This window comes from Diabrotica virgifera, chromosome 4 (assembly GCF_917563875.1).
Source record: "Diabrotica virgifera virgifera chromosome 4, PGI_DIABVI_V3a".
Classification (NCBI taxonomy): domain Eukaryota; kingdom Metazoa; phylum Arthropoda; class Insecta; order Coleoptera; family Chrysomelidae; genus Diabrotica; species Diabrotica virgifera.
In genome coordinates this window covers 48,430,475-48,454,337 of record NC_065446.1, presented here as the reverse complement: position 1 = coordinate 48,454,337, position 23,863 = coordinate 48,430,475, and the positions used below count along the sequence as shown (strand labels likewise).

The 23,863-nt window shown below is 32.3% G+C and overlaps 2 protein-coding genes across 2 annotated transcripts in view; one reads left to right on the top strand and one right to left on the bottom strand.

Annotated features, from left to right (window-relative positions):
* Positions 1-13,497, top strand: part of LOC114329017 (dentin sialophosphoprotein-like) — a 19,973-nt gene extending 6,476 nt beyond the window's left edge. The window contains exon 2 of the mRNA XM_028278030.2: positions 910-13,497. Within this exon, the coding sequence (XP_028133831.2) occupies positions 910-2,898 (1,989 nt within the window). The 3' untranslated portion in view covers positions 2,899-13,497. The remainder of the gene's footprint in view (positions 1-909) is intronic.
* The window catches only part of LOC114329016 (homocysteine-responsive endoplasmic reticulum-resident ubiquitin-like domain member 2 protein), a 42,055-nt gene continuing 31,597 nt past the window's right edge, over positions 13,406-23,863 (bottom strand). The window contains exon 3 of the mRNA XM_028278029.2: positions 13,406-23,863. Coding sequence (XP_028133830.1) covers positions 23,440-23,863 — 424 coding nt within the window. The 3' untranslated portion in view covers positions 13,406-23,439.

Here is a 23,863-nt window from a genome sequence, read left to right as displayed (position 1 = left end):
TGTTGTAATTTGGCTCTTAAGTTGATCGTTTTCAAGTTATAGGTCTGGATCCCGCGTATGAAAAAAAAGTTGATTAATAGCAAGCTGAAAATTTGTTAGTAGCTTAAGGGTGTCTAGTCAGATAAACTTTGATATATGGGAACACTGGAACAGGGGCAGTTTTAATTGTGGAACAGGTTAAAAATTTGGAACAGTCACACCACGAAAACGGCACATTTATTTTGTCTGACAGAACAGACTTAACCTCTCCGAACAGAGATTAAACTCTCATGCAAAAATCAGACTGCTATTTATCACCAAATGGGCGTTTTAATGAGTGGAACATGTAGAATATGTCAAATGACAGGAATTATGACAGGTGATAAATAGCAGTCTGATTTTTGCATGAGAGTTTAATCTCTGTTCGGAGAGTTTAAGTCTGTTCTGTCAGACAAAATAAATGTGCCGTTTTCGTGGTGTGACCGTTCCAAATTTTTAACCTGTTCCACAACTAAAACTGCCCCTGTTCCAGTGTTCCCATATATCAAAGTTTATCCGACTAGACACCCTTAAGCTATTAACAAATTTTCAGCTTGCTATTAATCAACTTTTTTTTCATACGTGGGATCCAGACCTATTATAAGCAATTTAAAATTGAAAAAAACGAAAAATGGCGATTTTGAAGGCTTAATAACTCGGTTAAAAATTATTATTATGAAAGTCAGAAAGTGACTAAATCAAAGTTTACAAGAGACTTTTTTTGTTCAGAATGGTCCAAAAAACTTAAAAAAAATTGGCCAGTTGAAAATATTAATTTTTTTTAAACAAATTGTTTTCGCCTTGTCTAAATGGGAATAAATTGTAAATGTATGTTATATTTCCATCTAAAATTGTTATGCTTGATGGACATTACGATTAAATTTGTTTCAGGTGTATTTAAGAAAAATCAGAATGGGATTAGAAGATTTTCTTGAGGAAGACAGGAAAATAGCAAGTGATGATGAAATTGATACCAAGGGCTTTGTAGAACCAAATGTAGATCAGTTTGATCAACTTTTGCCACAATCTGTTCAAGAACCCGAACCCAATGAGGAACAACTAGAAATTATAAGACAGAATAGACTCAGGGCTGAAGCTATTAGAAAAGAAAGGATGTCCAGGATTGGGGGTATGTCAAGTCAAGTATCAAATTTCCAAAGTCAAAGTGAAAACCATTCCAATGAAGTTACAGAAGTACATGTAGAGCATGAACAAGAGTTGGGTTTAGATAACGTGTTAGATATGATAAATGAAGATGATGAAAGCACATCAGTAGTCATTTCAAAAGTAGATGAAGTTAAGCAGAAAATTATTGAAGAAAGAGTTTCTAATGCTATTAAACAAAACACTGTTGCTAGTGATAGTGAAGAGGGAGAAGAAAATATATCCCAGAATGTAAGCAAAACACACAAGAAAAATGCACTTGCCAGTAGTTCTGATTCTGAAAACCATAATAGTGATCATGACACAAGCATGAGTGATAATAGTGCAGTTTTACAGACATCTTTGATAGAAAAGAAGAACAAACGTGTTGCGAAAAAGAAGATCAGAGTAAGTGACAGTGACAATGATTCTAATCCAAAGCCTTCCACTTCGAAAGATCATTTGGTACCAAAAAAGAAAGCAAGTAGTTCACAAAGTCAAAAGTCCCAAAAGAAGAAATTTGATTCAAGTGAAAGTGAAAACGAATTAAATGATTCAACATCTTCTAAAACTAAGCATAATTTGCCAAGAAATAGAAAGAAGAAAAAGAGTAAGGGTAATATAAACAAATTGAGTAGCGATAGTGAATCAGGGAAAGATTCCCCAAGAAATAACAGGAAAATAATTAGTGATGAAGACTCAGATGATACAAGTAGTAACTCATCTTCTCAAAGATCTCATAGTTCACATGAAAGTGGTAAGAAAAGGGCAGTGTTAAGTGATGATAGTGATGTTGAATCAGGGAAAAAATCTCCAAGAAATAACAGGAAAATAATAAGTGATGATGACTCAGATGATACAAGTAGTAGCTCATCTTCTGAAAAATCTAATATTTCACATGAAAATGGTAGGAAAAGGGCAGTTTCAAGTGATGACAGTGATAGATCGTCCAAAAATGTTAATGGAAAACATTCAGATAGTGATGTTGAATCAGGGAAAAGTTCCCCGAGAAATAACAGGAAAATAATAAGTGATGATGACTCAGATGATACAAGTAGTAGCTCATCTTCTGAAAGATCTAATATTTCAAATGAAAATGGTAGGAAAAGGGTAGTTTCAAGTGATGACAGTGATAGATCGTCCAAAAACGTTAATGGAAAACATTTGAATGGAGCTGATAGTGATTCAAAAAATTCTCAAATTAATCCAAAGAAAAGAAGAATCTTAAGTGACGACTCTGACAGTACAAGGGATAGTTTGATTTCTGAAGTTTCTGATGACAATAGAAAACGTGTTCAAATAAAGAAAAAGAAAAGAATATTAACAGATGATACAGATAGTAAGTTATCTCAGAGTTCGTCAAAACCAAATACAAAAGATATTTTGGATAGTGATGATGAATGTGTTACTGCTGTCCAACATTCTCAAAGAAAATCTACGAAAAAAATTGTTTTAAGTGATGAAGACTCTGGTGATATGAGTCATAATGTATCTACTCAAAATCCTTCTAACAAAGAAAACGATTTGAATAGTGACAATCATTCACAGAAAAATGAAACAAAGACAAGATCAATCATAAGTGATGACGAATTAGATGATAGTGATAATCTATCCTCTCACAAACCTGATATGAATACTACCTGTTCTGAGAACAACACCAAAACAAAAACTCTAAATGATGAAGACTCAAGCCAAACAACAGATTCATTGTCTCATATGTCACATACAGACAGTTAACAGATTTGTAGTTGATGATGTCTAAATATTGCATCAAATGAGGAAAATATCAAAGTGTAACATTCAGAAACTACAAAGTGCTTGTATTCAGTAAAATAAATTCCATATGAAGAGTGGAGATATACAGGGTGTCACAAAAGTAGCGGAACGGACGAATATTTTGCGAACTGAACATCTGATCGAAAAACTGAAAAATATGTGCTCAATAATTTTCAAAAATCTATCGAATGACACCAAATAGCACCCTCCACTCCAACCCTGGAGGTGGGGTGGGAGGTAACTTTAAAATCTTAAATGGAAACCCCCAGTTTTTATTCTAGATTTTGATTCCCTATGAAAAAATAAGCAACTTTGATTCTAGACATTTTTTCGAGTTATGAATAGATGTCGCTACAATCAGAAATAACGATTTATCGTGATACCACAGGTAAATTATAGAAACAGTCTAATATCTCGAGAAATACACTTCCAAATGAAAAACTAAAAAATACGTGTGTAATATTTTTCAAAAACCTATCGAATAACATGAAACACCCAACCTCTACCCCCTGGAGGTTGGGTGGGGGGTAACTTTAAAATCTTAAATAGGAAACCCCATTTTTTATTGCAGATTTGGATTTGTCATGAAAAAATAAGCAACATTTGTTCGAAACATTTTTTAGAATTGTTGATAGATAACACTATAATCAGAAAAATACGATTTATTAGCGCCATCTATCAACAATTCTAAAAAATGTTTCGAATAAATGCTACTTATTCTTTCATGAGGAATCCAAAGCTGCAATAAAAATGGGGGTTCCTATTTATAATTTTAGAGTTACCCCCCACCTCGCCTCCAGGGTGTGTATTTGGTGTCATTCGATAGGTTTTTGAATAATATTAAACAAGTGTTTTTTGGTTTTTCATTTCGAAGTGTATTTGTCAAGACATTAAACCGTTTCTATAATTTACCTATGCTATCACGATAAATCGTTTTTTCCGATTATGGTGCCATATATCCACAATTCGAAAAAATGTCTTGAATAAAAGTTACTTACTTTTACGTAAGAAATCCAAATCTGCAATAAAAACAGGGGGTCTCTATTTAACCTTTGTCGGGCGGCATAGGTACAATTGTAACTTTTGAGTTTTCAAATTGTGATAACTTTTTTTTTTCAAAGAGGTAGAGACTTGAACTTTTGTGACATCTCTACATTTATCCAGTAGATTATGTGAGCCAAATATAACAAAAAAATCTTCATTTAATTCCCAGCAGGCGGCTTAAATAATTCCTACCCCCATAAACGACGGCATAGGTACATTTGTACCTTGTTTTTTTTTAATAAATAATTTAAAAAAACAATATATTTTGTATTTAAATGATAGCTTATTTGAATCAAAATACAAAAATGAATGTTAGTGTGGATTTTCGCAACACATACATATCGTTTTAGACAAAGAATGTTCGTCACACACAGATAAAAAACATACTACACAAGTATTTCTCGTTTTACGCTGTTTTTCTGCTCGTTTTGACAAATATGACAACTTCCGGTTACTGGAGTAGATCCACGAATGCTTTGAGATACTTGAGGAGGAGTATCTACAGCAAATACATACTCTGTTGCGACCAAGGACCATTTCTACAGCACTACGAAGAAAATGACTCCTCAACATCATCCGGTTTTTACTTTGAGATTGAAATTAAGGTAATATCTTTAGAAGGATCCTTCAAAAATTTCCTGCGTTAGTCCTTTGTTTTTTGTAATGGATTATGCTCTCGATCTATAATGTAGCATGCTAAGCCAGTGAAGTCAATCATATAAAAAAAGGCTGAGGGCCAACGCAATGTTCGACATAAAATGCTGGGTGAGTATTTAATCAAATATTTACCCAGCATATTATCCATGTTACCAATCCCGCTTTGGTCTTATTGTAATACTGGATTATTTCCGGCTTCGCTACTTCACTGTCTTCTACTTTTCCTGTCATATGCATGGGCGAGAGTAACACTACTGCTTTGTTTTTCTTTGGCACATATACCTACCTAAGGGCATACAGTATCAACTGGATTGTATGCAAAATTTGTGGAAAAACTAGCTCTTTCCTTGTTTGCTTGCACATATTGGTGAGTAGAAATCTCTCATTTCTTCTAACTCTGCCTACTAGCCCTAGTAACGTCATGTGCCATAAATTCAAGAATTTAGCGAATTCAATACTGGTAAAAAAGTTATTTGTGGTAACATTCTGTCCCTAACCTTTATAAGACATGATCAGATCTAAAACTGTTTGTTCGCCAACGTTAACTTCTCGGGAACCATATGCTGTTTTTCCAATATAAAGATGATCTTGTGTGAGCTTTGATATATCACAAGCCAAAAACACTTTGATCCCATATTTAGCGAGTTTGGAAGGTATTGTGTAAAATTTGTAAGGCCTCTAAATGGACGCAATTGTTAATCGGTAGTTATGCATTTGGATGGTTTGGAGCCTTGTTGCAAATTTTTATTCAGCATTGTCTAGATATCTCGTATGAGTGCAGCTTTATCAGGTTTTTTGCGTTCTTCGCGGATATTTTCATTGTCAAATCATATAAATCTTAGCATGGTATTGAAAGAATTACATGACATTTGACATTGCTGCATGTATCATTGGCGGATACTCTATCATCCTTACCTCGCACAAGTTTTCTTTGTTATTTCTATGTACACCTACTTTGTAGCCATTTCGGTATACCAGATGTACCTATAATCACTATTCATGATAATTTTTAGGTATACACGTATTAGTATAAGAGCTGTGAGACATTTTTGAGTAGGTATTTTAGGCAACCTGAAATTTTTTCAGGTGACTCTTCTATGATAACCTAATACAAAAATGCCGGTCTGGCTGGAGGGTAGCGGTTATTTTCCCCAAAAATCCCCCCCAAAGTTAAAAAAGGGTAAAAATTGTTATAACAAAAAATATCATTGATATGACTCGAAAGTAAATTTCAATATTCAAATATACAGAAAATAAACAGGCCAGGCAATTTGAGGGCGATTTTAACTCTGCAAGATACTTGCATGGACGCCCCAGGATTATTCTCAGGGGGTGCATCTGAACTTCAGAAGATTCCATCTGAATATGTACATACTATTAACGAGCATAAAATATACAACTATACATGCATAGCTATGTACATTCCTTCCGGACAGGGAGGTGCAATTGTTATTTTGACAGGGTATTTTTTAATTTTAAAAATAAATATTCTACAAAAGACAGGTTTTTTTTGGGGAAATTTTCCAATTGCCATGTGATCAAACAAATTACGCGTGCATATAAATGAAAACCGCTATAAGTAAGCAGCAGTGTGAGAAAGAGCGTATACCGATAGCTATTTGCGTCCTCTGCTGTAGTTGAGTGAGTCCGTTCGCTCGAGAAAATCACGTGACCTGGCGATATCCATGTTGTGCCTCGAAACGTTAAGAAAGATGAAAAATGCAAAAGAAATACTCAACACTATGAAGGAAAGAAAAATGAGCTAAAATAAATATTCATTCTCTTGTCCTTCGTCAGACTCCCCTCGAGACTCAGATTCTTCTACCTGATCTGTAAATAGTTGTAATATGTATTTAGAATTAATGAAAAATTACCAATGCTTAATACTTTCCTATTATAACCAATCACATCACGTTTTTTATTTCTTATTGTAGGTATGACCAAAGTAGCTCATGTTTCTTTCCTTCATAGTGTTGAGTATTTCTTTTGCATTTTCATCTTTATTAATGTTTCCGTGTTTGTTACGTGTGTCCATGATATATTTAACATTATTCGATAACTCCACATCTCAACAACGGCAAGTCTTTCTTCAGATGCGCCCGTGATTGTCCAGGCTTCGACTCCGTATAAAAGGATGGAGAATACGTAGCAACTCAACTAGTTAATCACTTATTATTTTTAATTAATTCTAAATACATATTACAACTATTTACAGATCACGTAGAAGAGGAATCTGAGTCTCGAGGGGAGTCTGACGAGGAAGAAGAGAATGAATATTTAAGCTCAGCTGAGGAGTTTGAAGAAGAAGTACAAGATTCGGACACAGAATTAATTTAGTTCATAGTTTTATACTTTTCTACCTATATATTTATAATATCTAATAAATTTGTCTTTTTCTATCATATTTGCAAAATCTATTGTATAGTACGTATTATTTTTCTTTAATTAAAAAAAAGTTACTTAAAAAACTATAATATATTATAATAAATACTCTAACATTTCGAGGAACAACAACATGGATATCGCTAGGTCACGTGATTTTTCTGGAGCGAACGGACTCGCTCAGCTACAACAGAGGACGCAAACAGCTATCGGTATACGCTCTTTCTCACACTGCTGCTTACCTATAGCGCTTTTCATTTATAGGCAAGCGTAATTTGTTTGATCACCTGGCAGTTGGAAAATTTCACCAAAAAAAAAACTGTCTTTTTTAGAATGTTTATTTTTAATATTAAAAAATACCCTGTCAAAATAACAATTGCACTTCCCTGTCCGGAAGGAATGTACATAGTTATGCATGTATAGTTGTTTATTTTATACTCGTTAATAGTATGTACAGATTCAGATGAAATCTTCTGAAGTTCAGATGCATCCCCTGAAAATAATCCTGGGGCGCCCATGCAAGTATCTTGCAGAGTTAAAATCGCCCTCAAATCGCCTGGCCTGTTTATTTTCTTTATATTTGAATATTTAAATTTACTTTAAAGTCACGTGAATGATATTTTTTGTAATATCAATTTTTACCCTTTTGTTTAACTTTGGGGGGGATTTTTGGGGAAAATAACCGCTACCCTTCAGCCAGATCGGCATTTTTGTATTAGGCTATCATGGAAGAGTCACCTGGAAAATTTTCAGGTTGCCTAAAATACCTACTCAAAAATGTCTCACAGCTCTTGGACCATATTGATAAACACCAAACAACTAAATGGGGATGAGATTTATGTTTCCAATTGAAATACAATACAATGCTACTCTTCCTAGAATTTGTTTACGACCACTATTTTCAAATTTATTGTTGTAGTAATTTAAACAATTTACGATAGATAAGAGCGGTCACGTTATAGCGGATTCTAATCTTTGTTTGTAAATCCGTACAAGAACAAATTAACGAATATTATTATTTATTTATTGCAATATTCAACAATATTCAACAATTTTTTACCAGTTATGCTAGTAATAAATAATATTATCTTCAACTATTTTATTATCTTAAAATTAACATATATTTCCCTTTAGATTAACGAATTTTTAAGAAAATATATAACAGGTACAATTGTACCTATGCCGTCTGTTAACGGTGTAAAATTATGCCGCTCGACAAAGGTTAAGATTTTAGGAGGAGTGGGGGGTCATGTTTGGCGTCATTCGATAGATTTTTGAAAATTATTGAACATGTATTTTTCAGTTTTTCCATCAGATGTTCATTTCGCGAAATATTCGATCGTTCCGCTACTTTTGGGACACCTTATATAATGGGCCAAGTGACAAATATACACAATCGAGAAAAATGAGTTTTTATCAGGAAACGGAACACTATACTTAACGGTGGACGTTATTTGTTGAATTTATTTAGAGCTGTTTCCAATGCAACTGTCACTTGGCCCATAATACTGCATAGGCCATTATAATGGAAAAAACAGAAATATTGATTTTTTGTCACTTGGTCCGTTATATATTATATCCACTCTTCATATGGCTGAATGATCAGAAAAAAATTACAGATGTTTTAAGTAGTATTAAATATAAAGATATTAAACAAATGAGTTCTACACAATTGTTTTATGTTTTAAATACAGTTTATTTTATCTTTATATACTTCTATAAATTAACACAGCAATATAAAATCCATAATATAATAATACTTAACAAGTTGTGCACAAATCTGATCAACATTTTTCTTCATCATGTATATTAAGTGTTTTTCAAACTATTTCGGTATCTTGAAGTAGAGCTACATATAGAAGGGAAACTATTTATGTATAGGATGGATTAATTTTTTTATGTAAAGTTTTTAGTACTTCGATATGTTTAGCTGTTACTGAACTTTAAGTGTATTTACTCAATTTTGTTTTAAATCTATGACTTAAAATAATTTTCCTAGGGTAGTTTAACTTTGACTGGTGGCATTTTGTATTTAATTTTAGAGAAAGTTTTTAATGTTGTTCTGAAGCTATTTCCTTGTGGCATTTTTATAATTACGTATTTTTATGGGAAATAAGCCACAATTTTACTAAAAAATGAATTTATTAACGTTTCGAAGCCCAAATCGGGTTTCGTTGTCATTAAATCGAAACGTTAATAAATTCATTTTTTAGTAAAATTGTGGCTTATTTCCCATAAAAATACGTAATTAGAAAGTTTTTAATTTGTGAACATTTTGCCATTGTGATAATATGATGTAACTGGATTAAATTTGTGGTACTGGAGGTGTGGAAAATTGCAAACTCAGACAAGATCAAGCCAAGCGGTGTAACTTAAATATCAAATCAAACGTGAAATTGTGAAAATAAACATCATCATTCCTCAACCTCTTGCGTCCACTGTTGGATATAGGTCTCCTCTATATTCTTCCATTGTTCCTCTATATTGTGCCTTCTGTATCCAATTTCCCACTGATTTTCTCAAGTCATCCATCCATCTTTTTGGTGCTCTACCTCAGTGTTTTTTATCTTCTCTAGGTCTCCATTCTATGAGCCTTTTGGTCCACCTATTATCATTTAAACGTGCTACATGTCCAGCCCATCTCTGTTTGGCCTGTGCAATTTTTTCTATGACATCTGTCACTTTAGTCCTCTTTCTCACTATCCTCTTTGGTACCATATCTCTTCTTGGTATTCCCAGCATTGCTCTTTCCATTTTTCTTTGGGTTATTCTCAATTTATTTGCAGAATGTTTAGTCAAAGTTATTGTTTCGGAACCATATGTTATTACTGGCAGTATGCATTGGTTGTAAACTTTTTTCTTCAAACAAAATGCTGCCCATTCGAAGCCTATATGACGCTAAGGGCGGTTGTTTGAACGCTAATCAACATTGATCACTATCAAATACTTAATTACTGTCACAACTGTCAATTTCAACTTTGGTTGGGTTGCCGAAAACATAATTATTGATGACAATTATGAAATTAGTTAATCAATTATGTTAATAATTATTATGTTAATTGACTAACTAATCTCATAATTATAATTAACTATGTTTTCAGCAACCCAACCAAAGTTGACATTGACAGTAAGTAAATATTTGATAGTGATCAATGCTGATTAGCGTTCGAACAACCGGCCTTAAGTCTCACAAGTTTGATTATCTTTTCCTATTCTAATTTCATTAAAATCCTGATGTACTTCTTGCCCACCTACTCTCATAACATCACTTGGAAATAAATTGGTCATGTATTTTGTTTTTTGAAACTTTATGTTCAGGCCTACTTGTTCTATTACCTGTTTTAGTTCTTCCACCATTTTGTGAGCTTCATTTAAACTCTCGGCTCAGATATTCACCATCAATATTTATTCCTTTAAATAATTGATGGATTCGACTGTTACTTGATGGAAGTTCATTTTATCTAACAATAAAACACTGAAAACGTTTTGTTTTCTATCCTTCCACAAAATTTATTACAACTTTGTGACTACAGCTGTTTCGGCAGAGTGCCTTTCTCAAGTGATTTAGATTACTATGGGTTTGCCTTTTTAAAGTCTTTAACTGAAGAGGTTGAGGAGTGGGGAGCTGTTTGTCTCGAGTTGGTCATTCAGAATTATATCTGTATTTTTCAATTTATTAATTTCCATAGATTCTAATAACGATAGCTTAAGGCCTTTATTTTGAATATGCAGAATTTGAAACTGTTCATTAAAAGAATGATTATAATCTAGAAGGTGAAGTGCGTATGTAGAAGTGTCTGTTTTTCTATTGTTGAAAGCCCTTTTGTGTTCTGCTATCCGTTTGTCAAAGGTTCTGCCCGTTTGCCCGATGTAAGTTTTCGGACAGTCGCCACAAGTTAGTTTTTAAAAACCACTCTGTAGTTGTTTTCTCTTTCGGCTCTTATTGTTCTTAATATATTTGCTTAAGTTGTTGTTAGTTCTGAAAACTTTTGTTATTCCTTTCTTTTTGATGTATCTGGCTATTTTTGTTGTTATCTTGCCAGTATGCGATAGAGCAGAAGGTACTGGGTTCTTTCTGTGGTGGTGGATAGACTAATTTCAGGGCTTTCTTATGGAGTTTTTGGTTTAAAATTTTGTTAATTGTATATGCTCTATCACATATACTGGCAAGATAACAACAAAAATAGCCAGATGCATAAAAAAGAAAGGAATAACACCAGCTTTCAGAACTAACAACAACTTAAGCAAATATATTAAGAACAATAAAGAGCCGAAAGAGAAAACAACTACAGAGTGGTGTTTACAAACTAACTTGTGGTGACTGTCCGAAAACTTACATCGGTCAAATTGGCAGAACCTTTGGCAAACGGATAGCAGAACACAAAAGGGCTTTCAACAATAGGAAAACAGACACTTCTACATACGCACTTCACCTTCTAGATCATAATCATTCTTTTAATGAACAGTTTCAAATTCTGCATATTCAAAATAAAGGCCTTAGGCTATCTTTATTAGAATCTATGGAAATTAATAAATTGAAAAATACAGATATAACTATGAATGACCAACTCGAGACAAACAGCTCCCCACTCCTCAACCTCTTCAGTTAAAGACTTTAAAAAGGCAAACCCATAGTAATCTAAATCACTTGAGAAAGGCACTCTGCCGAAACAGCTGTAGGCACATAGTTGTAATAAATTTTGTGGAAGTATAGGAAGCAAACGTTTTCAGTGTTTTATTGTTAGAATATTTATTTTAGCCCAATACAGTTTTTTAAATGTATATTCCAGAGCTGCAGTAAATAGTTAAGGGGAGATGGTGTCGCCCTGTCTAATTCCTCGCTCAATTCTATATTTAAGCTTAGTTTATTTGTGGAAATAAACAATGCTCTATAAAATAAAGTTTTCCATGTCCTTTCCCCTAATCCTAAAAATGGCTATTGTCATGGATAGATTCTGATTGATTTCTAATAAGTATTTTATGATCATGGTCTCGCTTATAACACTTTCTGTCTTTTTTCAAGCAAGCCTTTACCTGGATCTAGTAAGCATTTGGTGATCATACTGTAGAGTCATTGAAAAAACGGTAAGGTTGTGTGCAAAAATTGGGACAAGGTTTCAGATTTTAGCTGCTTGGGCAGAATGAAATTTTCATAAACTAATGTATTGAGACATTTATTATTTACTTGAAGATACTCTTCTTTACTGAAAAATCATTGTATAAAATTTAAATACTTATATGTATTATTTTTTATGTATACATTTAACCCAAGATTATACTTATTATTTATTTAGCCTACAAAAAGATGTGGTAGTGCAAAACATTTATTTTAAATGACAGCACCGCATTACAAGTGCTGACTGTAAACCGCCAAAAATACTTCGAATAAGTGGAAGTGTTACAAAATTTACAAATGTTCAGTAATCTAGGGTTAAATAATTACAAAATAAAGATTTGAACGTGGAGTGATATTTTTGTACTCGAGCCCCCTTCCCATGTCAGTTGATCCGACGTTACATTGAAAAGAAAATTAAATTTTATAGAACAAAAACAAAAGTTTAATTTGCCAAACAACATTTTGGATTTCCTTTAAAAACATAAATATGTATTTTAAATTAATGAAAACAAGTAACTATACAATAACAGCCAATTAAAAAATGCATAGAATATGTAATATTAACAAAAAAAAATGCGAAAGTTACCACTTAGTGACATCCCTTTTATTTTTAACTATATCCACAATTCTTTACGGTATGGTTCATACCAAGTTCTGCCAAAATTCTGTTGGAAACGTATACCATTTTTCTTGTAATTTTTGCTTCAATTCGTTGGCAGACCTAGCAGGATGTTTCCTCAGTGCTTATTTAATTTTCTATGTTTTGTGACGACTAAACCTGTAGTTTTGTATCTTCGGAATATATTTATTACACTATACCGTAACAATTGCAGCATATTCGCGATTTCCGACTTGGATTTTCCAGAATTAAAGAATCTAATAATGATTGAAGAAATTTTCTCATTGATAATTTTACCTCGGCCAATTTAAAACTGACAAAAGCAATAAGCTTTACAATATCATAAAATACATTTTCCATTAATTGAAAATTGTTTTAATGTCGTTTTTCCACAGCTACCTCTGGTTTTAAGGAAATTATAAAAAAATCAACCAATGTTGATGTAGGTGAATGAAAAGTCAAGAGGTTTGTTCAAACTCGATACAAAACCGTTCTTGAATCGTTACGCGTACGCGCAATACGGTTGTGTATCGAGTTGAAAAAAACCTAAGATTTTTAGCGATTTGTGTCCTTATTGTTGAAAATGTCAACTGGCGTGGGAAGAAGCTCGTAAATATTTTAGGTATGTTATTATTTTATAAATAAAACACTTATAAAAGTATAATATAATTTTATTAATTAAATCACATCTTTTTTACTAAAACTAATAATATGTACAATTAAAGCACAGTATGTAACATTGCATTTGCTTTTCATTTCTTAGCAGATCTTAAAAAATTAGAAAATTTTATTTGTATCTACACAGTATTAGGATAAATATTACTCCTAAAAATGTTTTAAACTTGAGACTAAGGGCACTGGATATACGACGGTGGTATAAGAGTTTTGATTAAGTAGACTGACATTGACGCTCTTTGTGTACCTGATTACAATGCTGTTACGTTATACCAGTGGCGGCCCGTGAGGTAGTGCCATAGAGCCATGGCACTACCCTGCTAACTATGCAGAAACATATTTTTTTATCTTCAAAACTTTTTAATTCCTGTTAATTTTTTTGTGCATTTCTTTTGATCTTCATAAATTTTATAAAATATGGCAACTATGGGCGTAATACAATCCCTGCCGACAGCGGAGATTATTCGACAGGAGAATCTCCTTCGTGCAAAAGTCAGTACTGGCACGACTAAAGAGAGAAAGATTTTACGATCATTCTATGTAAGTGGCAGAGAAAGAGCTATATTGGACTATTAGTATACCTTAAAATGAGAATCTCTGTGCCGGGCACGAAGTTGAGTTTCTTTACGTGCTAGTTTGTCACTTTTATTATGTATATTTTCTGTTCAAAAGTTTTTGTATTTATAATTAAACTTTTAGTGCATCATGATCGTGGGTGTAGTATAAATAATATTTTGATTATTTCTTAAGTTTAATTTATTAATTGACAACGAAGATTAGTATCTTAAGAAAATTTTTAAGAAATTTAAATTTTTAAGAATATTTTTAATATTTAAAAAAAACTACAAATGTTATAAGGTTTTGTGGAGCTTTCGAGTTAGCTTTAAGAGGTCACGACGAAAAAGAAAATTCAGAAAATAGAGGCATATTTAAGGAGCTGGTCAATTTTAACGCCGAATTAGACAACGACTTAAAGGTAGGGGAGACTGGGTAACAGTGAGACATGGGTAACAGTGAGACACTTGAAATATCTTCCCTCCTTTTCGCCACGTGGAGATATTATTACTTACGCATGATTGCTGTATTTACTGGTTACTGATTACTAATATGTTCGGCGGCCGTGCAGTTTCAGTTTAGGATTTATCGTGATAAAGTGTGTTTGGTGGGCACTAAGTAAAATAATACAGGGATTTTGAGAATTTTTTATAAAAGCATGTTAATTATTAGGATTTTTCTAGTATTACTATGACATTGTGTATAGATTAGTAAACATGATAGCACAGTTTAGCAATGCAAACTAAGTTTTATAATAACAAAAATAATATTTTTTAAATTTTATGGCAAATGGGTAACAGTGAGACGGGGTACATTGAGACATGTCTCACTGTTACGCAGATGTTATAAAAAATTACATTTTGTATTTTTTTTTTCTAAAATTTGTAGTAAAAGGCATTAAGATGATATTGCCAAGGCCAGTTTGTTAACGTCATACTAAACGGCAAATTTTTTTTCATTAGAGATAAATTTCAATTTAATAAATGTACGTTATTTCCGATTCCTATTTTTTTAATAAATAAGTACTTTGTAACTTGAATTTGTTTTTTTATTTGTTTTATTTTTCATATAAATAAATACTTTGTAATTTAAATGTTTTTTTATGTTTTCTTTCCTATAAATATTGTACTGTCTCACTGTTACCCATGCATGGGTAACACCGAGACAAATGACAACTTAACCTTATGCGTGGAATACAAACTAAACAAACCGAGCTATATTAAAATTTGACTTTTTCTTGTGTAATGAACACATGTGAGAGTACAATCCTGAAGAAATTTTGTTTATACATGTCACAGTAGTGGACTTATGGTTAAATGAAAAAAAAGTGTCTCACTGTTACCCAGTCTCCCCTACATATTATTTAAAGTACCAGATCTTTCAAAGGTCTACCTTCTCCGGACATTTAGTTGCTTCTAATTTATTTATGTCGGAGAAGTTTTCTGCTTATAAGCATCAGTTCTCCGAATCATTTCTTAATGAAACATGGAGACAATTTTAATTTTTAAGCAAAACTCGATTTAAAACTGAATTAGAAGTAGGTACTGTATTAGCGAGACGAATTAAGTACTACGTCTGGGGCTGTTTCGCTATCTGTTTTATTGTAGGGGGAAGGCTTAAAAAGCACATTTGAAGAAACTATTAAACTTTTAAGTATTTTAGTTACCATTCCTATATCAACATCTGAAGCAGAACGCTGTTTTTCGATGTTAAAACAGTGCTTTAGGTATGCTATCTGCAGAAAAGCATTTTGTAAATTGTATTGATAATTTTAATAATAAATTCATTGAAAACTTTGCAATCAAAAAATAGCAGAATGAACTTCATATATCGTAAACTTTAAAAGTGCCATTACAAAAATTTGTGCATGTGTGTGAAATGAAATAGTATTATTTTTATAAATTGGTAAGTAGAGACTAAATCGTAATAACAAACTTCAAGCACTATCAGCAGTAAATGCTGGTGGTAGGTTAAGAGGTTTTTATTATTAATTAATTTACGGAACTGTTTTGATCAATGTTGGACAATTGCTTGGCACCTCAAATCTAGATACATAAAAGTATCCGCGCTTATATTTTTCTAGTTTTTGTTGTAAGTATAATTTTTTGACAATATCGTGAATCCGTCACTAAAAATTTTGGCGGCTGTCCGAGTTCTGGCACTACCTTCTTAAAGTGGTACGAGCCGCCACTGCGTTATACACCAAATCGCAAATATTTACTATATGGAATATAGGCAGGTCTACATGTACTAGTATAATTTGATGTCATTTTGCCTTCTAAACAAACCAAGTTACCTATGTTTCCACAATAGTTCAATCTCCAGAAACACTGCAGATGGGTTATAAGATTTTTACTCTATCTTAATAAGGCAAAATGGAACCTGGTACATACCTCACATGCAACATTTACTTAAATTACTTATCAAAGGTCATAAGAATAGTCCTAAAAAATTTTTACTAATTCAAATAATGTCACAGAAGGAGTTTAAAACGAATACATAATTCAGTTTGTTTAGAATCAAGACGACCACATAAGGAAATTGAACACCCTTGATGTGTTTTAAGAAGTCAAAATGCTGATGTTCCTAAGAACAATAAAAAAATACTGTAAGATTTGCTTCTGTATTAAAAATTAAACAATGTATATGGAAAAGTCCTACTTTGTTATTAACCCTCCGTTACTCGCACAGGGTGTGTGAGACCGGCCCTCTAAACAACTTCCTGTAACTCTGTAGTGGATTGCTGTTGCTGTTGATTTTGAATTGCTGCTGCATATACCTCTTCAGCAATCAGTCAACTGTGGGTGAAGTCCACGTGCAGTGTAAAAAAGAGTATTGTACTTTTATTATTAGGCAACACGGTGCGGTACACCGGGTGTGAGTATTTCTGTACGTTAGAATTGAAAGGGCGGTAGTCCAATTTTACAGTAAATGGAGATATGCAGCCAATAATACACTTAAAGGTGTTATCTTTCGAATGGTGGTTAATAGGTGGTTGTACAGGCAATATTACTAAAATTGCAAGTCAGATGTCCACTGTGAAATTTGTTGCAAAAAGCCCTATGTGGTACACCGGTCTTTTTTGCGTGGCACACTGATTGTTAAAAAGACGGTAATCCAATCTCTATGGACAACCGTATGTCAGCTGTGTAAAAATTGAGGTTATAAGCTAATGTTTTTGCATGGTTTATAGATAAAAGTAACTTTTTCTTTATCGAGATTAATGTGATAATAAATAACAACCAAAAATGTCTTAATCAAGAGCAAAGAAGATGGTTCTACTGAGTTCAATCTTCATTTCGAGCCCCCTAACATTGATACATGTGACAGTTTTGAAACTATGCAAAAAGAGGCAGATCCTAATGTTGAAGATATTTTAAAGAAAAAAGCAGATCATTTGAACGACGCAGATAACAGATACAAGTTGAAAAGGCAGGATAAGATAAGATGCAAGCAGAATTTAAAAGAATTCGTGGCAATGATGGATTTGCAAAAATGCCTCCCTACACCTATGTTAACTAATGGAAAATCGTTTTAGTTAAAGCAGTTATGGACATTTAATTTTACCGTCTATAATGATAGTACTGCCGAAGGTTCATGCTTCATGTGGGACGAGTCTATTGCAAAAAGGGGTGGCAACGAGATAGCTTCCACTGTAATAATGTGTTTAAAACATTTACCTTCTACAACAGAATAGGTAACATTTTGGTCAGACAACTGCTCTGGCCAAAACCGATTTTTTTTTATTTTATATGTATATGTGGGCTGTCCATAACACCTCAGTAGTTAGAATCTATCATAAATATTTACTCAAGGGGCATACACACAACGAAGCAGACACAATACATGCACTAATTGAGAGGAAGAAGAAAAGACTGCCTACTATGAATATCTCTGTACCTACCTCATGAATGGGCCCAGTTTATAAGGATCTGCAGTTCGTTAAAACCACTTATTGTTAATGAGATGAAAACAAGTGACTTTTTTAACTTTGAAAAAATGGGCAAAGAATCGACAAGTTCGTTTGTGAATCGGAAACGGAACACAGATAAAATTGTGCACTTGAAAGTCGAAAGAGACCACCCTGGCATTATCTTTTATAAACCAACATTTTCCCAGGAAAATTTTAAATCTGTCAATTTTAAAATGAAAATGAGAAGTTCTCTCGATGATCTACCAAAGACATCGGACCAAATAAATAATGAAAATTCAATTCCAATTGATAGTTCAAAATATAATCACCTAATGGAATTGCTAGAATGGGTACCTTCTATTTACCATTCCTACTATAAATCTTTAAAAACAACAAAAAATAAAGTTGTCGTTAACGAAAACAATTCTTCATGTTCCGAAGATGATTAAATGCTTTTTAATTGAAGTTTTATATTATTTTTGTAATGATAAGTTCTGATTATAACGTTCTTTTTCTAATAAAATCATACCAAAAGGGCGGCTGTCCTATTTTTTTTTTATTGATATAGTACCACAGAACAAAAAAGGCTGTAGTCCTAAATTATTTATTATTTCAATACAAAACAACTTAACGCCGATTATGTTACTGTAAAATAAAATACAAAGCATGCTTTACCACTTTCCTTTAAATCATAAAGCTACAACATCATTTGATAATTTTAAAGGCATTTAAAATTATGGTGTACAAATTAAGAGCACTAATTTTGATCTACTGCAAAACAAAGTGAAAGTGACTTACGCTCTTTCAATTCTAACGTACAGATTTGTGCACAAATTTTTGTGTTTGGATCAGATATCGATAGTTTTAATTAGTAAGGTAATTTAAGATCTTTTTCTTATTTTCAATGTTTATATATTTGTTTATTTATATTTAGATATGGATTACGAGAAGGGGAAGCAAAAATTATTAAAATTATTTGAGGAAGTATCGACTGACGAGGAAACGTATGAAGATGATGATGAACAAAGTTGCTTTTTATTAAAGTAATATAATGTTAACACAAACGCATATCTACAAAACTATATGATGATATATTCATTAAATAATGTAATTGTACTACACAATTTTGCAAAAAAAAATTTTTACTTCTGCACCGTACGCGAGTTTTCGATCACAAAAAATTGGCGCGAGTAACGGAAGGTTAAATGTATTTTTTATGATAGTTCTTACAAGGTGTCGCCTAGGTATCAAGAAACATAGGTATCAAATCAATAGCTATTGTAGACTGGTCCACAAAAAATTATGAAAACTAAAAAGATGTTGCGACACCATCGAGTGGTAAAAAAAGAATATTGCTTTATTATCACAGATATTTTAATTAAAATTCTACATTACTGGATCAGTGAATAATGATGAAGTTATACAGTAATGTAAACTATTTAGTGAAATCTTTGGATATAGATATATGTATTTTATAAAAATTTTAACTTGGTATGTTAGCATCATAGAATGAGAAAGCCAAGATGGTGTATCAAATGTTTTAAATTGTTATAGTTCAATTTGAAGAATTTATAGAACAGTTTTTTAATACATATAATGGCACAAATATGAGAAAGTGAGATTTGGATTATAAAAAATCAAAATTGAAACTTAATCCTATTTATATTGAAGGCCGTTTTGATTTGTATTGTGTGTGTGTATACAGGGTGTTTCATTGGGAAACGGAAATACTTTAATGGTGAATAGAGGTCACCGAGCCGGTTCTAGATATAGTACATTTTTTGCCCTACCGACTTTTATAACCGAGTTACAGGGTGTTTTATCGATTTTGTCCATTTATTTCCTAAGTCATAACTTTAGAACCACCCAGTATATTTTTTTGATATTTGGTACACATATGTCTCATTCAAAACCCAAACGACCGACATACTAACCATAAGAAAAATCCAGGTCCGGATTAACAAAAAATTATAAAGTAATTGTGACCTTAAAACAACACCCTGTATATTGAAAACTTTGAAAATCTGTTTGCATATTTGAAAAGAGCACAAAAAAGTAAGTTTAATGGTTCGCTTCAATTTTTCGGCCAGACAATTTTATGACTTTCATTTTGAAATTATATTGAATTTTTTAAGAACTTTGACATTAAAAAGCAGATATTATTAACTTTTAGTTATAAATTATTAAAGTTAATGAATAAATACTTATTTTAAAAATAATCAATACTTATTTACCACATTGGAACGACCCAATTACTAATGACAAGAAAAATCCAGGTCTGGAATTAAGAAAAAAATATAAAGTAATTGTGACCTTGAAACAACACCCTGTATATTGAAATTTTGAAAATTTGTTTATGTATTTTAAAAGAGCATAAGAACTGCGTTAAAAGGTGCATGTCAAATTGTTGCGCAGATAATTTAATTACGGCAATTTTGAAATCATATTGATTAATTCTGTCAAGTTCACAAGAAGCTACCAGGAAAATGATGAATAATCCCAATGTAATTAGAAAATCGATTCGAAATCTTTTAAAACGAGCAAGGAAATGCATCGAACAAAATGGCGGACATTTTGAGCAACTGTTATATTTCAAATATTTTTAATTTATGTTAAATTGTTGAATTGTAATGAATTTTTGCTTTAATTAGATATATGTAGCAGTTTTTTTTAATTCTTTACTAAATCATTAAAATATGCCAATTCTCGCAATTCTAATTTTTAATGATGTGCATATAGCTACAGATCCAGAGAATATAAATATGAAGCCAGCGTAGTAAATAAGTATTAAGTATTTTTAAAATAAGTATTGATTCATTAACATTAAATTATTATTAAAAGTTAACAATACCTGGTTTTTAAGGTCAGAGTTCTTTAAAATTTCAATATAATTTCAAATTGATGTAATTAAATCAACGGCGAAAAAATTAAAATAAGCCTTTAATCACAGTTTTTCATGATCTTTTAAAATGCGCAGACAAATTTTTAAAATTTCAATATACAGGGTGTTGGTTCAAGGTCACAACTACTTTGTATTTTTTTCTTAATCCGGACCTGGATTTTTCTTGTCATTAGTAATTGGGTCGTTCCAATGTGGTAAATAAGTATTGATTATTTTTAAAATGAGTATTTATTCATTAACTTTAATAATTTATAACTAAAAGTTAATAATATCTGCTTTTTAATGTCAAAGTTCTTAAAAAATTCAATATAATTTCAAAATGAAAGTCATAAAATTGTCTGGCCGAAAAATTGAAGCGAACCATTAAACTTACTTTTTTGTGCTCTTTTCAAATATGCAAACAGATTTTCAAAATTTCAATATACAGAGTGTTGTTTTAAGGTCACAATTACTTTATAATTTTTTGTTAATCCGGACCTGGATTTTTCTTATGGTTAGTATGTCGGTCGTTTGGGTTTTGAATGAGACATATGTGTACCAAATATCAAAAAAATATACTGGGTGGTTCTAAAGTTATGGCTTAGGAAAGAAATGGGCAAAATCGATAAAACACCCTGTAACTCGGTTATAAAAGTCGGTAGGGCAAAAAATGTACTATATCTAGAACCGGCACGGTGACCTCTATTCACCATTAAAGTGTTTCCGTTTCCCAATGAAACACCCTGTATATAGTAACAACATAGAATAATGAGAATATGATTTGCTTTCAATTTGGTAACAAAAGCGAGGTGGGAATACCCAACAATAGACAAGGAGCAGTTGCTTCACTATCAAAATTATGTTAAGAAATAGTGTTTTTTAAAAATAAAATAACTGGAATTCTGTACTCTCTACGGACTGAAGTTTAAGAGGCAGAAAAATAAAAAATATTAAAAATAGTCAAGCAACCAACTTAATTTATATTGGACCACTTGGATCCCTACTATGATTGTGTAATAGAAAAAATTGTTATTTATCAGCGATTCAATTTAGAATAAGCTAAAATACCAATATAAAAACGTTAATTCTATTTACGTTTAGCGTTTATGTGTTTTAGATTGACTTTGACCTGACACCTTATCTTTCCCTCTCTAAGTTATGGTAAGTCCCATATAAGCCTATACTTATGTAGGTTTTATCTAAGTGCACTAGAGTTAAATTCACAAAAGAAGTCATATCTTACATACATGTAGATTTGACAGAACATTTTTTTAGTAGTTAGTATAATAGGAACTTTGGCTTCCATACTGGGAAAAATGTGATCACCACTATTTTGGTAGTTACCGCCTTAGATAAAGACAGCCTTTTACACAAAAATGTAAAATATACCGCGCTTTAATCAAAACTCTAATCCTATATATTATGCTTGTTTCAAACAAGATATAATATTAGTATATTGTTTATTCAATAGGGTGTTACCAGCAACACTTCTCAATGTTGAGAGAGTCTACAAATTAACAGGTACAAGAAACAAAATAGAATATTATCGACATAGCTTTAGTTTTAAATTAGATATACACCCTATACTTGGCAACAGCGCCCCGTCGACTATAAACGAGACTTCCCTCTTAATGCACCTGATTGGCGCCGATTCTGACACTCCGCCGTCATTATCATCTTCATCGCCCACGATAGTGGAGTAAGCAATGTTGCCGATTTCAGGGCTTCCTTTAGTGGGCTATATCTAATCCAAATCTAAACGTATTGTAGGTTTCAGTTGAATAACCGGCCTGAAAATGAAAGGTTGGCCAAAGGAAAATATTTTGTCGAGAATATTAAAGGTTGTTTAAACCTGGTGTGTTAAATTACTTGTATTTACTTATATTGAACAGTTTGTTCTGATCAATTAAAATTCGTTGTACATATTTCACTGATAAAAGAGGATTCTCCATAATGTTGTTCCCGTACGACTTTTGGGACCACAAACATTTGATGTAAATTCTAACTTATTTCAGAGGCTATACAAAGTTAATTGAACACTACTCCATTTGGAGTGGATTGGTTGTAACTCCGTTTTCTGACAACCATAAGGTTTATCTTCTTCTTTCTCATAATCCTTATTGCCCTTCAGGGCTTCGGAAAGGTTTATCTTAGAAGTATTAAGTTTTAATCCATATTCAACATATGTTTCGGTCACCCTGTTCATATGTCGTTGCAACTCTTTCATTGGAAGCAATCAGTACGGTGTCGTCTGCATATCTGAGATATAGCATAGAATAGCAGCATACAAATACACATCTCATCGTTTGCCATAAGACAAAAACAATAACATAAGAATACATAAAATGTGCAGATTTTGAAAAAAATGTTGCAATGTATATTTTGGCAACCTTACATGTTCAAACACAAAAAAAAATTGGTATAACTGGAGTAAATCTAAATATTGAAATGTCAACTATCGCAAATTTATATATTTAAAAATTACACCTGCACCAATAAAAATATCGGGCAATAAATTATTTTGTTTATCTCACGACCTGTTACTAACCACCAGGTAGGATACTCTCATTTACCTTGTCTTGACCCATGAAATTCTTAAACAAATATCAACATGGTAAATTAAACAATGTGTATAGTGAATGAGTCGATATTTAATATAACTAAATAGCGTTTGGAATCTCGGGAATGAGGGATGCAAAAAACGTAGCAAAAAATGTCCACACTATCATGAACCTCGACGGAGCCGGCTCTTCTACTTGGGCTTGTTCGGGAGGGCCATTGATGTTATTATTGTTGTTGTTCATATTTCTAAAGAAGCCTATTTGATATAAGTATAAACTGAAACCCAAGAGAAGAACAAATAAAAACCTAATAGGACTGGAATAGAAATATATAACAATGAATAGAACAGTGGCTCTGGTTAACATATAAAATACTTCTAGCCAGTCTCTTTCGGGGTTATCGGGATCTCTGGCAACGGCGGGAGCTTCTGCAGGAGCTGCTGGAGGTTGTTCTGGTTGGTTGGGAACTGGATCTCCATTATTTGGTATCGCCTGACCTGCTGTTCCATATGAATTTGCTGCC